This window comes from Styela clava, chromosome 12 (genome assembly GCF_964204865.1).
Source record: "Styela clava chromosome 12, kaStyClav1.hap1.2, whole genome shotgun sequence".
NCBI lineage: Eukaryota > Metazoa > Chordata > Ascidiacea > Stolidobranchia > Styelidae > Styela > Styela clava.
In genome coordinates, this window is record NC_135261.1 from 2,680,244 (window position 1) to 2,698,413 (window position 18,170).

Sequence of the window (18,170 nt, forward strand, 5' to 3'; positions counted from 1 at the left end):
AGTGACCCGTAATCTTCATTTTCCACAGCTGTTTTAAGTATGTCTGGCGTGTTTTGTGCTTTTTTACAAATAAGACTGCTTATGCAACCTTACGATTTGGAATTTTTGTTATTTTCCTCAAGCCCTGCAGGATGTGGGGGCCATACACAACTCTACCGGAGGGTCAAATGTCTTTGCATGCCTCCATTGGTTGTTCTTCTATTGCAAACATTTATGGAGTACTCTAATTATATTTATTTGAACCACACTGTCACTGATGTGTCGTCAGACTTCTGATATCTCCTTTTCTGCTACAGTTGTCCTGTGAATAAATAATAGGAAATTGAGGTTAGACAAATAGTTAAAAGTTTTGCTTTATATCGGATTAATTTCTTGATTGATATACTTACTATTTTTGCTATTGCCTCTTGTGCTGCAGGAGTCTCACAATGCTTACCCAGATTTGTCCACAACTTTCACATCTGAAGAAAGAGAGGAGATTTATTAATTTTCGTTAAGAATAAATAAATAATGTCTATATGATTTAGAATGGAAAAACTAATAAATCCAATATCTCATGTTTTATGTAAAAAATGTTTTACTGAATTTGGTATATAAACCAACTAATAAAGGGGTTTAGTCAGAAAATTACAAGCATTCGTGGCTCCAAATACTTGAGAGATCAGACTATACAAAATAGACCGGTATGAGTAAAATGTTAGGTGAACTTGTTAACCCTTTGAGTCAATACGTAAATAAAAGTGAATGAGCAATAGTATGTTACAGCAATGAGTATATATCCTCACTGATTGAAAAAATCCAAATGGAGGAGCATGAACTATTTGAAATCATAAGGGTTAGGTAAACATGCAATTTCGGCAAATGGGCAACTACGTAGCGTACTGAATTAATAACTTCGTAGTATTTGGCAAAAGCTGGCTTTTCCACATGTACTTAACAATGCGATGCCCGGGTGTGATATACAACAATAGTATTCACCTTAACTTTTTCCGATTTCTTTTTACCTCAACTTTCCAAAATATCATTAAAATGGACAACAACTGTCAAAGCAGGCACAAACACCATTCGTGCTATGCCTTGAAAACAGCACACATCCGCACGTTTTCGTCTCGTCAAGTATGTGCATTGGAGCGTGCTATCGGATACGATCTTCGGCCAAAAATGCCGCAGTTGCGCATCATGTTGTTTAATGTCATTGATGTATCTAAGTGAGCAAAAACTGACGACATCACTAGGCACCCCTTCTCCGATCAAGTGAAAAAGGAAATACGAAAGAAAAAAATAGGAGAGAAGCTCTCTCGTTTTCACCGTAGCACTTAACGGTAAAAAGTGAAAACTTGACCATGGCACTGATAGTGCTATAAAAGCAACAGAAATAGCTTTCTAGCGAGAAATACAATCTTCAATCACAGGAATTTTCAAAGCAATTAGTTCATTATTAAAAAATTATATAATAAAACGATCCACTTCGTGTTCAACTCCAGTGTAGCAGTATCCAGCTACTAGCAACAATGCTGCGACTGATAACTGGTTGGGGTCCGGAGAAAACCTCGCCACAATGTGTACAAGCATAAGGTTTCGCTCCAGTATGATTCGCTCATGTGCATATAAACTAGATGATTTCGAAAAACCCTTTCCACATTGTTTACAAACATAAGGTTTCTCTCCAGTATGTATTCGCTCATGTTTATATAAATTAGATGACTGAGAAAAACTTTTTCCATATTGTTCGCAAACATAAGGTTCTCTCTCCGGTATGAGTTCTCTTGTGTCTATATAGAGTAGATCGTTGCGAAAAACTTCCACATTGCTTACAAACATATGGTTTCCCTAATCTGGACTGATCATCATCAATAATGCGCCATAAAATATGTATTACTGTTATTTTTTAATATAAATTCGAAGACAGGATGGATAACCGGTCGGGGCTCGGAGAAAATCTGCCTAATCTGAACTGATCATAAAATATTGCACCATATAATATGTATACCTTTTATTCTTTTTTAATATAAAATCGAATACAGCATGAATTCTTTATACCTAATCACAATCCAACACTAATCATTTAAAAGATACACAGGTTCAAATTTTTGAGGTGTTGATATCATGTGCCCGAACAACAAAATAGTTACACAAAGCATTGAAACAGTTTTCTGAAATTTATAACATGCACAAGGAAAAAATGTCCCAGTAAAGAAATTTTCTAACGATCTTTTATGAGAGAAACCTTTTCCACATTCTTCCACAACGGCAGTTCATATGTGTTAGTTTGGGTAGTTAATCACCCAGCCTATGCTTTCGCAACGATTAACTCAACCAATTATGCAAAGTCTTCCTCACATTGTTTATGTTGTTATTTTTCAGTTTGAATTGATAAATGTTAGCTCACATTCAAGGCTCCTTTCCGATAAAAGTTCGCTCATGGTAATGTAAATGAGATGATTGCGAAAAACCTTTTCCACATTGTTTACAAACACAAGGTTTATCTCCAGTATGAATTCGTTCATGCACTTCTAAATTATATGAACGCGGAAAAACTTTGCCACATTGTTTACAAGCATAAGGTGAGTTCGCTCATGTGCATATAAACTAGAGGAATTCGAAAAACCCTTTCCACATTGTTTACAAACATAAGGTTTCTCTCCAGTATGTATTCGCTCATGTGTCTATAAACTAGATGACTGAGAAAAACTTTTTCCACATTGTTCGCAAACATAAGGTTTCTCTCCAGTATGGATTCGCTCATGTTTATATAAATTAGATGACTGAGAAAAACTTTTTCCACATTGTTCGCAAACATAAGGTTTTTCTCCTGTATGAGTTCTCTTGTGTCTATATGAAGTAGATCGTTGCGAAAAACCTGCTCCACATTGCTTACAAACATATGGTTTCTTTACGGTATGAATTCGCTCATGTTCATGATGTGATTGCGAAAAACCTTTTTTGCATTGTTTACAAACGTAAGGTTTCTCTCCAGTATGAATTCTCTTGTGTCTATATAAATTAGATCGATGCGAAAAACCTTCTCCACATTGCTTACAAACATATGGTTTCTCTCCGGTATGAGTTCGCTCATGTTCATGTAAATGATGTGTTTGCGAAAAACCTCTTTTGCATTGTTTACAAACGTAAGGTTTCTCTCCAGTATGAATTCGTTCATGCGCTCGCAACAAGGATGGTTGCGAAAAACCCTTCCCACAATGTTGACAATATGGTTTTTTTACCAGTATGAGTTCTTATATGCATATTCAACTTTTGCCTTCCTTTCCGGTTGTTCCCACATTGTTTGCAAATCTGGTACTGGTCTTCTGTTGGTATGAAAGAGTGACTTGGTTTGTAACTTTCCATCTGGTTTAAGTTGATCGCATTTATGTGCTGGGTTATCAATCAACCAACTTTTACTACATTGTGCATGAGGTCTTCCTTCCCCAACTCTCTGTAAAGAAGTTGCATTTGTAAAAACAATTCCACTTTGATCATTAAAGCTAGAATCCTGACTTGTTTCAACAATGTTGATAGTTGGATAATCGTTTAAATCTTCAGTTCTAATATATTTTTCGTCGTTAATGTGCAAAAACATATGCTTCTCCAAACTTGGCCCCGATAAGAAGTTTTCGTTACAGATGAGGCAAGGAAATACATCTTCGGCGATTCCCATCATAATGTTTTCATTTGTACCGTTGACCATCGCCAAATAATGAATTCAAAAGTGTAGCGTACCGTCAGTCTATGTAGGAATTTTCCCAGTTTAATGTATTTTCTAATATGCTTTGATGCCAATCTTCTTCTCAATATTCACTTCTTATTTATGACCTTACTATTTTTAACAATAGAAAAGCTACAATAACAGATCGGAAATCATAGACAAACCTAGGGATGGGCAATGTAGAATAATTTACTATTCTAGAATATTCTAGAATAGTTAAATCGAATCCAGAATCCTATTCTATTTTCATACTTATTCAAATAGTGGGAATTTCTACATTGCTGGATTTAGATGGTAAAAAATTGCAAATGTATTACTTACTATAAATGTATTATCTATTTGGAAATGTCCTGAACATTGGATTTCATTTGATACTAAACAGGCAGTTCCCAGGACAATAAAATTTAGGAATATTACAATATTTTTTGCCTTCAATTGTTCCAAATGTATGTAATCCCTAAATACTAATAAATACTGATATGCTAAATTAAGACACGCTTTACACACTTTAATAGTAAGCGGTTAAATACAAAATAGACATGAAACGGCGTTAAATCATTATTAATGTAAGTCTGCCGAGTATACTAAAACATACCCGCTGAGAATTAATTAGATGCTGAACCAGCATGCGGCCACTGCAAGCAACCTATGCGCCGTTGTAAAATATTAAATTTAACCACTATTAATTAAAATCAACCTTTTATTCTGTGAGAGCAAAAGTTAAACGCGATTTCGTACTTAGTTATTAGGTTATAACATCTGAAGACGAACTCCTTTTCTATGATTATCGTTACATATCATTATCTACCCAGACTTGGCCCTACTCAAATTCAATACGTCACTATCTTCGCCAGATGCAGCAACTTTTTTCAAAATTCATCGGCGACTAAAATACTACAGACTTTCGATCAATCGTGCGTCTATCTTGAACGATAGAAATGTTATCATTAATCATTATCTACCCAGACTTAGCCCTACTCAAATTCAATACGTCACTATCTTCGCCTGATGCGGCAACTTTTTTCAAAATTTATCGGCGAATAAAATACTACAGACACTCGATCAAACGTGCGTCTATCTTGAACGATAGAAACGGACCGAAAAATATGTAATCTTTTGAGAGTGAAATTTAAATGTGACAGTTGTTCGCGTTTTGCGATATAACTTTGTATTTCGGAAAATGGTATAATAAAATTATTCGTAAATAATATTTGATCTGAATTAATGGCGAGTAATGTTATAACATTTAACGCCTGGCTTTTGGTTTACGTGCATCATTTTTTGGGGAAAACTCGTAGGTCACGAAAAATCATTTAATTTAAAATGAGGCAAGGCACGTCTGTAAACAATTAAAGATTGTTGCATTCAGATTATCGGAATATCACCAGTAAGTCGGCACAAATAACGCTAGCTAGATAGCAAAGGAGGAAAACGCAAAAATGGTGCAATAACGCGTCCTCGCCGTGAGGTTATATTACCTTCTTGTCCTGAACATGCCGATTGAAATTACAGTGTTTGATGTTTACCGATTTACGGGTTCTTTGCGAGCAGACGCAAGTTTAATTAAACGAGAGAGATTTCCACGCGAGAAAAACGCTCGTCTATAATTGATAAATTAGAAACCCGAAATACAAAAATTGACGCTTGGCGCCGGAGAGGCGGAAACCGAATCCTGTTATCGGATCCCGTTGGATTCGAATACTTTGGGATTCGAATCCTCCGGATTCGGTATTCTATATTGCCCATCCCTAGACAAACCATAAAATAAAGCATTCAATATCGAGGGAGTACTTTCTAGTCAATTAGCTGATTATTCATAGAATAGGCTGAAACTTAATACAGGTATTTTAAACAATTTCCTACACACATAACACTTGAACAGCACTTGCAATAAGTAATTTCGTAGGGAACACCAAAACAACTATGATTGCACTATACCAAAACAGTAATGTCATCCTATCTATTTCAGGGGAAAGAAAATTTGTTGAAAGAAAACTGGGCTAGCAACGTTCACAAACTTAAGGTTTCTCTTCGGTATGAGTTCGTTTATGCATATACAAATTGGATGATTGCCAAAATCTCATTTCCACATTGTTTGCAAATTCTCAAGAGCTGATTCCGAAAAACCATTGTTTGCAAACATAAGGCTTTTCTATGGTATGAGTTTGCTCATAATTCTGATTAACCATTTCTACATTGTTTCCAAGCATAAGGCTTTTTCCCCTGTATGAGTTCGCTTGTGGCTATCCCTTTCCGCAATGATCACAGACATAAAGTTTATTTTACATACGAGTTTGCTCACATAAATTTCCATTTCCACATTGTTTGCAAAACATAAGGCTTTTTTTTCTCTGGGATGAGTTCGCTTGTGGCTATTTCAATTGTATGATTGCGAAAAACCCTTTCCACATTGTGTGCAAACATAATGTTTTTCTTCGGTATGCGTTCGCTTATGCTTATGTAAATGAGATGATTGTGACAAACATACAAGGTTTACATCTGGTATAACTTTGCTCATACACACATAAAATTTTTCACATTGTTCACAAAATCACAAACATAAAGCGGTGTTAATTCGCTCATGGTTATGTAAATGAGATAACTGCGAAAAAACCTCACCACAATGTTCACAATCAAAGGGTTTCTCTCCGGTATTAATTCTCATATGTCTATTTCAAATTCTTCCCACATTGTTTGCAAACATATGGTTCATCTCTACTGCTGGTTTGTAAATCGAAACCTGGTCTTCTGTTGGTATGAACAAGTGACTTGGTTTGTAACTTTTCGACTGATACAGGGGTTGCTCGCATTTATGTGCTAGGTCATGTTTTATCAATCAACCAACTTCCTCTACATTATGCATGAACATCGCGTTCTCATTCATTTGTAATCCCTTTTCCGCAATGCTCATCAGAGTTAATGTTGATAGTTAGATCACCAGGTTAATTATAATGTGCGAAAACATGTGCTTTTCCAAACTTGGCCCTGATAATAAGTTGTCATTACAGATCAGGCAAAGTAATACGTCTTCCGAGGTTTCCATAATGGAGAATATATAAATATTGAATAAGAATATCAAATACTCAATACAGGCATTTTAAAAGAAAAACAATTTCCTAGACATATAGAACACTTGAGAAGCACTTACAATAGCTGATTTTAGTAAAAACTAGAATAAAACACAAAAGAATCATATATCAAACCACGGACCACTGGCAAGTTCATCACATGAGCACAAATTACGAAAAATGATAATTACAGTTTTACAAGGGGAGGGAAGTCGTGGGGAACTAAAGTTCTAACATCCGAATCAAAAAATTTGGAAATTACCTTTATTGACAGAACACCGCCCCCTTGCCATAGATTATTTACAGAGTCATGAGTCTAACATGTGGGCGAGGAACTCCCAAATCCAAGGGAAAATTAGTCTGGGGAATTTTAAAGATGACCAAGATATATACATGGTTACAATGCAACTACGATCAGTATTTTATTTTTTCACCATCATACAAAAATAATAAAAAACAAGAGAGGTATGCTCAATTATATGGATACATAATTTTGATGACGTTATAGCAAAAAATAAAAGTAATAGCCTTCTGGAGAATAATTCCATCTTTAACCACTGAAAATTTCAAAGCAATTGGTCCAATAATCAAAGAGAAAAGCGATTTCTTCGAAACGTGTCAATGAACAAGAACAACAAAACGTTCGTTATGTCCACTACGTGTCCAAAAATGTAAAAGTGGAGGGCGCGAGGGCGACACCTATGGTTAAGTCTAACTATCATCTGGAGAAAGTAAAAGTCAAACATTGAAAATTTAAAAAAGTTTAGACAATAGAAAAAACAAACAAAACGCTCATTACATACAAAAATATGACTGCACCTCCCAGGCAGTTCTTACGTATAAGTTTGGGTAGTTGACTCAGCCTATGCTTTCGCGGCGATTAACGCAATCAATTATACTAAGTCTTTTCCTCTTCCCACATTCAAGACTTCTTTCATGGCTACGTAAGCTAGATGATTGGGGAAAACTCTTACCACATTGTTTACAAACATGAGGTTTCTCCCCGGTATGAGTTCGCTCATGCACACGTAAACCAGATAATTGCGAAAAACACTTTCTACATTGTTTACAAACATGAGGTTTCTTCCCGGTATGAGTTCGCTCATGCACACGTAAACCAGATAATTGCGAAAAACACTTCCCACATTGTTTACAAACATAACGTTTCTCTCCAGTATGAATTCGTTCATGCACTTTTGAATTAGATAATAGCAAAAAACACTTCCCACAATGTTTACAAACATAAGGTTTCTCCCCGGTATGAGTTCGCTCATGGTTATGTAAATAATATGATTGCGAAAAACTCCTCCCACACTGTTCACAAACATAAGGTTTCTCTCTGGTATGAATTCGTTCATGTCTACGTAAATTGAATGATTGCGAAAAACCTTTACCGCATTGTTTACAAACATAAGGTTTCTCCCCGGTATGAATTCGCTCATGGGTATGTAAATCAGATGATTGCGAAAAACTCCTCCCACACTGTTCACAAACATAAGGTTTCTCTCTGGTATGAATTCGTTCATGTCTACGTAAACTGAATGATTGCAAAAAACCTTTACCGCATTGTTTACAAACATAAGGTTTCTCCCCGGTATGAATTCGCTCATGGTTATGTAAATAAGATGATTGCGAAAAACCTTTACCGCATTGTTTACAAACATAAGGTTTCTCTCCTGTATAAATTCGTTTATGCAAATTTAAAGCAGATATCCGTGAAAAACTCATACCACACTGTTTACAAACATAACGTTTTTCTCCCATATGAGTTCGTTCATGTCTACGTAAATTGAATGATTGCGAAAAACCTTTACCGCATTGTTTACAAACATAAGGTTTTTCTCCAGTATGAACTCGTTCATGCACTTGCAACGAGGATGATTGTAAAAAACCCTTTCCACATTGTCTGCAAACATAAGGTTTCTCCCCGGTATGAGTTTGCTCATGGCCACATAAATGAGATGATTGCGAAAATCCTTTACATTTCTTTCTGGTAGTTCTCCTATGCATATCCAACTTTTGCTTTCCTTCCCAGTTCTTCCCACTTCGTTCGCAAACATATGGTTCATCTCTACTGCTGGTTTGTAAAGCTGACCCTTGACTTATGTTGGTATGCACAAGTGACTTGGTATGGAACTTCTCGTCTGGTACAGAGATTATGTTAAGTTGCTCGCATTTATGTGCTTGGTCAGTTTGATCAAGCAACCAACTTTTACTACATTGTGCATGAATATAAGGTCTCCCTTCGCCAGCTCTTTGTAAAAAAGTTTCATTTGTGATAACTTTTCCACAATGCTCATCAGAGTTGATGTTGAAAGTTAGATAATTATCACCAGGTAAATTATTTTCATCATGAATGTGCGAAAACATGTGCTTTTCCAAACTTGGCCCCGATGAGAATAATTCATTACAAATGAGGCAAGGAAATACATCTTCGATGGTTTCCATCATTTCCATAATGTAGAATTGCTGAATATTAATAGTAATGTTTGCATTTTGCACCATTGACCATTGCCATAAATTGTGAACGCACAGTTTGAAATATCTTCTAATATGGTCTGATGTAAATTTTCTTCCCAATATCCACTTCAATTATTGTTATTTTAATCTTATTCACGACCTAACAATCTTAATACAACCAAACATTCGAGTAAAATCAGAAGAACAGAAAGGTAACGATAAACTTAACAGTGTATATAAAAAAAAAACTTCAAATCTAGAGACTAACCCTAAAATCAAGTACGACATCGAGGGAAAATTCGGTACTTTCTAATTATAACTGATAATCTACAAAATAACACAATACAGGCATTTAAAAAACATACAATTTTCTAGACATAAACATTTGAGCAGTGTATATAAAGATAACCTGGAATCTAAAGACAAACCCTAAAATCAAGTAGGACATCTAAAATCGAGGAAAAATTCAGTACTTTTTAATTATTTATTTGATAATTTACAAAATAAGCTGAAAATATCTCAATACAGGCATTTTCAAAGACATACAATTTTCTACACATATTACACTTGAGCAGCACTTGCAATAAATACCTAATTCAGCAGTAAACCTGGAATAAAACACAAATCATGACAGTGTTACAGCGACAACAGTGTCTCGAACATTGAAACACGAAGCTTTGTGGCATTAAACAGCTGATCATTATCATAATTATATATATAAATGGCTGAAAGCGCCTAATAGGTCTTTTGGGTGGAATGACAAACACTTCCAGGTGTTCCAAGAAGCAAAAAAAAAATTTGCAAAATTTTGATTAGAGAAACTAATTTCATGTCTTGTCAACTTCTGATTGTTAACATGCTTTGAAAAGAACAGAAGTCGATTATTCTTGCATTGCGGTTTACTTAAATCTTCCATTTGCATCACATTGCTTACAAATATAACCTCCAGTGTGCATGAATTAGGGAATACCGTTTTAAATAGATCACATGTATAAGGACCATTGAGTGTCTTCCTAGAAGTTTTTTCTTCAAAGTTCAAAGCAGTTCTTAATTCCAATATTTAAGTCTACAATGTATTTACATATTAATTTATGTGTACCATATTGTTATTGTGTGTAGCGCAGAACTTACATCTACCAATGCCTAAGTGTGTTTATACGCAGGCGGCATTAATGAAATGCTGAAGGGGGTTGAAATAATATAGTTTGACCTGGATTGTTGTTGCGCGCGCCGAAGAGGAGATTTTTGCAAAACAAGAGAATGTGTGACCTAGATTTGAAAGCGGTGTCGCAGATGTGTGAAGTCACACTAAAATCTGATATTCGAATGAAGAGATATTCGAATTGGCCATTCCTACTTGCTTCAATAATTAGTCTTCGAAGGTGACCAAGATATTCACGTAGTTACAGTGTGAAGCCAAGATATTCACGTAGTTACAGTGTGAAGCAATGCAACAATGCTGCTACGATGGACAAAATCTGCCTAATTCGGGCTGATAATAAAATAATGCGCCATGGCCCATGGAATATGTATAATTGTTATTTACTATTTCCCGAAGTCAAACACAGGAATCCTTGTTTATACCTAATCAGAATCCATCATTTTATTGCAAATGATAGACAGGTACAGATGTTTGATCAACATAAACAATTTTTAGGTGATTGATATTAAGTGCCCAAATGATAAAATAGAGTTCATAATATAGTCAAGAATTTTTTTAATTTAATGTCCATTCATGGTCTGAAAAAAAATAGAAGTCGATTATTCTTGCATTGCGCTTTACTTATTTTCATCCTTCGACAAATCTTCCATTATGATAAAAACTTTAGAGCCGCCATTGTGAATACTGTTTTAAATGGATCCCATGTATAATGACAAGTGAATAGAAGATTGTTTTTCAAGTTCAAAGCATTTCTTACGTGTGATGGTAAATCGCTCAGCCTATGCTTTCGCAAATACTTAGGTAGTTATTCAGTCTCTCCCACATTTGGTTTTTATGCTCCAATGTGAATTGAAAAATGTTTTTGTAAATAAATTTTCTTTGTAAATCCCTTTCCACGTTGATCGCACTCATAATGCTTTGTTCTGATATGAAGTCGCTCATGTCGACGTAAACCAGATAATTGCGGAAAACCCTTTCCACATTTCTGTATGAGTTTGCTGATGGTCTTGTAAAAGTAACATTCACGTATGAGTTTGCTCATGTCTATGCAAATAGGATGATCGTGAAAAACGCTTTCCACATAGTTTACAAACATAACGTTTCTCTCCAGTATGAGTTCGCTTATGTTCACGTAAATGAGATAATTGCGAACAACCTTTGCCACATTGTTCGCAAACATAAGGTTTCTCTCCGGTATGAGTTCGCTCATGTCTATATAAACTAGATGACTGAGAAAAACTTTTTCCACATTGTTTGCAAACATAAGGTTTCACTCCGGTATGAGTTAGCTTATGTCTATGTAAACTAGATGGTTGCGAAAAACCACTTCCACATTGATTACAAACATAAGGTTTCTCTCCGGTATGAGTTAGCTTATGTCTATGTAAACTAGATGGTTGCGAAAAACCACTTCCACATTGATTACAAACATAAGGTTTCTCTCCGGTATGAGTTCGCTCATGGTTATGTAAAATAGATGATATGGTAAAACCTTTTCCGCATTGTTCACAAACATAAGGTTTCTCACCAGTATGAATTCGTTCATGCGCTCGCAACAAGGATGATTGCAAAAAACCCTTTCCACAATGTTCACAAATATATGGTTTCTTACCGGTATGAGTTCTAATATGCATATTCAACTTTTGCCTTCCTTTCAGGTTGTTGTTGTTTGATTGTTTGCAAACATATGGTTCATCTTCACTGCAGGTTTGCAAATCTGGTACAGGTCTTCTGTTGGTATGAAGGAGTGACTTGGTTTGTAACTTTCCATCTGTTTTAAGTTGATCGCATTTATGTGCTGGGTTATCAATCAACCAACTTTTACTACATTGTGCATGAGGTCTTCCTTCCCCAACTCTTTGTAAAGAAGTTGAATTTGTAAAAACAATTCCACTTTGATCATTAAAGCTAGAATCCTGACTTGTTTCAACAATACTTGTAGTTGGATAATCGTTCAAATCTTCAGTTCTGAAATATTTTTCATCGTTAATGTGCGAAAACATATGCTTCTCCAACCTTGGCCCCGATAAGAAGTTTTCGTTACAGATGAGGCAAGGAAATACATCTTCGGTGGTTCCCATCATAATGTTTTCATTTGTACCAGTGACCATCGCCAAATAATGAATTCAAAAGTGCAGCATACCGTCAGTCTATGTAAGAATTTTCCCAGTTTAATGTATTCTCTAATATGCTCTGATGCCAATCTTCGTCTCAATATTCACTTCGTATTTTAATCTTATTTATGACCTTACTATCTTAAAACAATAGAAAAGCTACAATAACAGATCGGAAATCATAGACAAACCATAAAATAAAGTAAAGCATTCAATATCGAGGGAGTAATTTCTAGTCAACTAGCTGATTATTCATAAAATAGGCTGAAACCTTATACAGGCACTTTGAACAATTTCATACACACATAACACTTGAACAGCACTTGCAATAAGTAATTTCGTAGGGAGTACTTTCTAGTCAATTAGCTGATTATTCATAGAATAGGCTGAAACTTAATACCCCGGAATAAAACACCAAAACAACTGTGATTGCACTATACCAAAACAGTAATGTCATCCTATCTATCCTAGGGGAAAGAAAAGTCGATAACTGGGCTTAACCAAGTGGCCGACCACTCGCAGCTGTTGGCAAGGCCAAGTTTAGTTTTCCCAACCAGCAAAAGAAATATCACGAGCACAAATCTAGAAATAATGATAATTACACCACTCATTCATGCACTTGTAAATTAGATGAGAAACCTGCAACATTGTTAACAATCATATGGTTTCTCTTCTGTATAAATCCTCTGATGGTCCTAGAAAAGGAAACATTTATGAAAAAAATTTTCAACATTGTTTTGGTATCTCTCTGGTATGACTTTGCTCATGCACACGCAAACTAGATGATTTTGTTAATGTGTGCGTAAATTGAATATTCATAAAAAACTTCTTCAGCAACATTCACAAACTTAAGGTTTTTCTTCGGTATGAGTTCGTTTATGCATATGCAAATTGGATGATTGCGAAAATCCCATTTCCACATTGTTTGTAAACAAAGTTTCTCAAGAGCTGATTCCGAAAAACCATTGTTTGCAATCATAAGGCTTTTCTCCGGTATGAGTTTGCTCATAACGTTTCCAAGCATAAGGCTTTTTCCCCTGTATGAGTTCGCTTGTGGCTATCCCTTTCCGCAATGTTCACAGACATAAGGTTTATTTTACATATAAGTTTGCTCACATAAATTTCCATTTCCACATTGTTTGCAAACATAAGGCTTTTCTCTGGGATGAGTTCGCTTGTGGCTATTTCAATTAAATGATTGCGAAAAACCCATTCCACATTGTGTGCAAACATAATGTTTTTCTTCGGTATGCGTTCGCTTATGCCTATGTAAATGAGATGATTGTGACAAACATAATATAAGGTTTACATCTGGTATAACTTTGCTCATACACACATAAAATTTTTCACGTTGTTCACAAAATCGTTAATTCGCTCATGGTTATGTAAATGAGATAATTGCGAAAAAACCTTACCACAATGTTCACAATCAAATGGTTTCTCTCCGGTATGGATTCTCATATGTATATTTATATTTCCCTTTGATTTCAAATTCTTCCCCCATTGTTTGCAAACATATGGAACCTGGTCTTCTGTTGGTATGAACAAGTGACTTGGTTCGTAACTTTTCGACTGATACAGGGGTTATGTTTAGTTGCTCACATTTATGTGCTGGGTCATGTTTTATCAATCAACCAACTTCCTCTACATTATGCATGAACATCGCGTTCTCATTCATTTGTAATCCCTTTTCCACAATGCTCATCGGAGATAATATTGATAGTTTTTCAATGTCAATGTGCGAAAACATGTGCTTTTCCAAACTTGGCCCTAATGATAAGTTTTCATTACATGTCAGCAAAGTAATACGTCTTCCGAGGTTCCCTAATGGAGAATATATAAATATTGATAGTTATGTCAGTCTATGTATAAATTTTCCCAGTTTGAAAAACTGTATCTTCTAATACGGTCTGATATAAATCTTCTCAATATTAACTTCAAATAATGCTATTTTAATCTCATTTATCACAGTATCACCTAACAATCAGTAAAATAGAAGGATATGTTAAAAATAATGCAATGTAAGAAAACAATATACAACATCCAACATTGTGGGAAAATATGGTACCTTCTAATCAACCAGCTGATTATTCACAAAATAGGCTGAAGCTCAAATACTCAATTCAGTAATTTTAAAAGATAAACAATTTCCTAGACATGTATAATACTTGAGCAGCACTTACAATAGCCAGAACTAGAATGAAACACAAAAGAATCATATAGCAAACCACGGACCACTATCAGCTCCTGGCAAGGTCATCACATGAGCACAAATTGAAAAAAATTATATTTACAGATTTACTGGAGAAGGGAAGTTGCGAGGAACTAAAAGTTCTAACATCTGAAATGAAAAATTGGAAAATTACTATTATCGACACGACACCGCCCCCTTTACAGAGTCATGAATCTATGATGTCGCTCATGTGTATATAAATTAGATGACTGAGAAAAACTTTTTCCACATTGTTTACAAACATAAGGTTTCTCTCCAGTATGACTTCGCTCATGTGTATATAAACTAGATGACTGAGAAAAACCTTTTCCACATTGTTTACAAACATAAGGTTTCTCTCCAGTATGACTTCGCTCATGTGTATATAAACTAGATGACTGAGAAAAACTTTTTCCACATTGTTTACAAACATAAGGTTTCTCTCCAGAATGAGTTCGCTCATGTGTATATAAACTAGATAATCGCGAAAAACTTTTTCCACATTGTTTACAAACATGAGGTTTTTCTCCGGTATGAGTTCGCTCATGTGTATATAAACTAGATGACTGAGAAAAACTTTTTCCACATTGTTTACAAACATAAGGTTTCTCTCCAGAATGAGTTCGCTCATGTGTATATAAACTAGATAATCGCGAAAAACTTTTTCCACATTGTTTACAAACGTAAGGTTTCTCTCCGGTATGAATTCTCTTGTGTCTATATAAATTAGATCGATCCGAAAATCCTCTTTTGCATTGCTTACAAACATATGGTTTCTCTCCGGTATGAGTTCGCTCATGTTCATGTAAAGTAGATGACTGTGAAAAACATTTCCCACATTGTTCACAAACATAAGGTTTCTCTCCAGTATGAGTTCGCTCATGGTTATGTAAATGATGTGATTGCCAAAAACCTTTTCCGCATTGTTTACAAACATAAGGTTTCTCTCCAGTATGACTTCGCTCATGTGTACATAAACTCGATGACTGAGAAAAACTTTTTCCACATTGTTTACAAACATAAGGTTTTTCTCCGGTATGAGTTCGCTCATGTGTATATAAACTAGTTAATCGCGAAAAACTTTTTCCACATTGTTTACAAACATAAGGTTTCTCTCCAGTATGACTTCGCTCATGTGTATATAAATTAGATGACTGAGAAAAACTTTTCCCACATTGTTTACAAACATAAGGTTTCTCTCCAGAATGAGTTCGCTTATGTGTATATAAATTAAATAATCGCGAAAAACTTTTTCCACATTGTTTACAAACATAAGGTTTTTCTCCGGTATGAGTTCGCTCATGTTCATGTAAATGATGTGTTTGCGAAAAACCTCTTTTGCAATGTTTACAAACGTAAGGTTTCTCTCCGGTATGAATTTTCTTGTGTCTATATAAATTAGATCGATCCGAAAATCCTCTTTTGCATTGCTTACAAACATATGGTTTCTCTCCGGTATGAGTTCGCTCATGTTCATGTAAAGTAGATGACTGTGAAAAACATTTCCCACATTGTTCACAAACATAAGGTTTCTCTCCAGTATGAGTTCGCTCATGGTTATGTAAATGATGTGATTGCCAAAAACCTCTTCCGCATTGTTTACAAACATGAGGTTTCTCTCCACTGCAGGTTTGCAAATCTGGTCTGCTGTTGCTATGAACGAGTGACTTGGTTTGTAACTTTCCGTCTGGTACAGAGGTTATGTTAAGTTGATCCCATTTATGTGCTGGGTTAACTACCCAGCAAATTTTATCAATCAACCAACTTTTACTACATTGTGCATGAATATCAGGCCTCCCTTCTCTTTGTAAAGAAGTTTCATTTGTAAAAACATTTCCACTTTGATCATCAAAGCTAGAAGCCTGACTTGTTTCAACAATGTTGATAGTTGGATAATAGTTTAAATCCTCAGTTCTAAAATATTTTTCATCGTTAATGTGCGAAAACATATGCTTCTCCAAACTTGGCCCGGATAAGAAGTTTTCATCACAGATGAGGCAAGGAAATACGTCTTCGGTGGTTCCCATCATTTCTATAGAACTTTCCATAATGTAGAACAGGCCTGCACAACTCAAATTACCATGAGGGCCGCAAACTTTGCCACATACATATTTCCCAAGATGAACTACAAATCAAAATAGTATGTGATTATAAATTAATGGATAATCGGGCAAAGTCACCCTCAATTAGTGACGATATGTTTCTAAACGCCGACCAAACATAATGTGTGTGGGAGGCCCACAAAAATTTTGCGATTTTCACTGCCTAGAAAAGCGTTCTTTAAACTGTCGCCGGCCTCAATAAAACTTATAATATTGTATAACAAATTTGTGGAAATTTGCGTTTTAGAGAAAATAACACAAACGTAAAGGCGTTTAAGGCCTAAATAATACGTCACGCGACAATCTGAGTTTCTATTGAGAATGTTTTCATTCAACGGAAATGTCTTGAAGACGACGTTGAAAATGTGTGACGTCACACAAATATCCGATATTCTCATAAACGCTAATTCCGATATTCAAATGACGAGATATTCGAATTAGTCATCCCTGCTTTCTAGTCAACTAGCTGATTATTTACATAATAGGCTGAAATTAAATACAGGCATTTTAAAAAACAATAAACAATTTCCTAAACACAACACTTGAACAGCACTTACAACAGCTAATTCCGTAGTAAAACATAGAATAAAACAGGTATTTGTTTTCGAATAGTTCATTCAAATTGGCCATTCCTGCTTTCTAGTCAACTAGCTGATTATTTACATAATAGGCTGAAAGTAAATACGGGCAATATAAAAAACAATAAACAATTTCTTAAACACGACACTCGAACAGCATTTACAACAGCTAATTCCGTAGTAAAACATAGAATAAAACAGATGTTTTACAGGCATGGAATTTTATAGTGGAGGTAGCCATAACCAACCAAGTGAACCACCCAACAGCGGCGAGTAGTCCAGCTATCCTCTTGCACATAGCATCTCTATATGGATTCAAACCTGCAAACACACGTACGGTAAATACCGGTACAAATTCAATGCTTCAGTGTCGTAACGTCGCAGTAGTAGGGCGATATTGAATAATGAAAGTGCTTCTATTTACATTTGATGAACTGTGAATGTTTAAATTTGGTTGCCAGTAGACCACCGGTAACTGTAGTCCTACTGTAATTTTTTGTGAATGGATCGTGTGACATGAGGTGCCGTTGAACGCTGAATGAACGGCCAAAATGATCTACCTTGTCTACCTTTTATGCCTTTAATTAATTTGGCGTTTGGTTTTTAGATTATAGGCAAATTTCAACGGGAAAGCCACACCTCATCATATTCATATTCTGCAAATAACTTCACAGAACTTCAATCAATAACGTGCATATAATTTTGATACTTTTGTATTGAATTTATGGATTTATTGAAAATTAAATATATGCAGTGTTTGCAAATCAC

At 35.3% G+C, this 18,170-nt stretch overlaps 1 protein-coding gene and 1 pseudogene across 2 annotated transcripts in view; both read right to left on the minus strand.

Annotated features, from left to right (window-relative positions):
• Positions 1 to 1,978: 1,978 nt before the first annotated feature.
• Positions 1,979 to 13,839, minus strand: LOC120329779 (uncharacterized; annotated as a pseudogene).
• Positions 13,840 to 14,487: 648 nt separating this feature from the next.
• LOC120329605 (uncharacterized) overlaps positions 14,488 to 18,170 on the minus strand; it is a 75,929-nt gene continuing 72,246 nt past the window's right edge. Inside the window, exon 2 of one of the 2 annotated variants that reach the window (XM_078118534.1) lies at positions 14,488 to 16,584. In XM_078118534.1, the coding sequence (XP_077974660.1) occupies positions 14,902 to 16,584 (1,683 nt within the window). In that variant the 3' untranslated portion in view covers positions 14,488 to 14,901. Of the gene's footprint in view, positions 16,822 to 18,170 lie in introns of those variants that run through there. The other variant, XM_039396314.2, reaches the window with a different exon arrangement.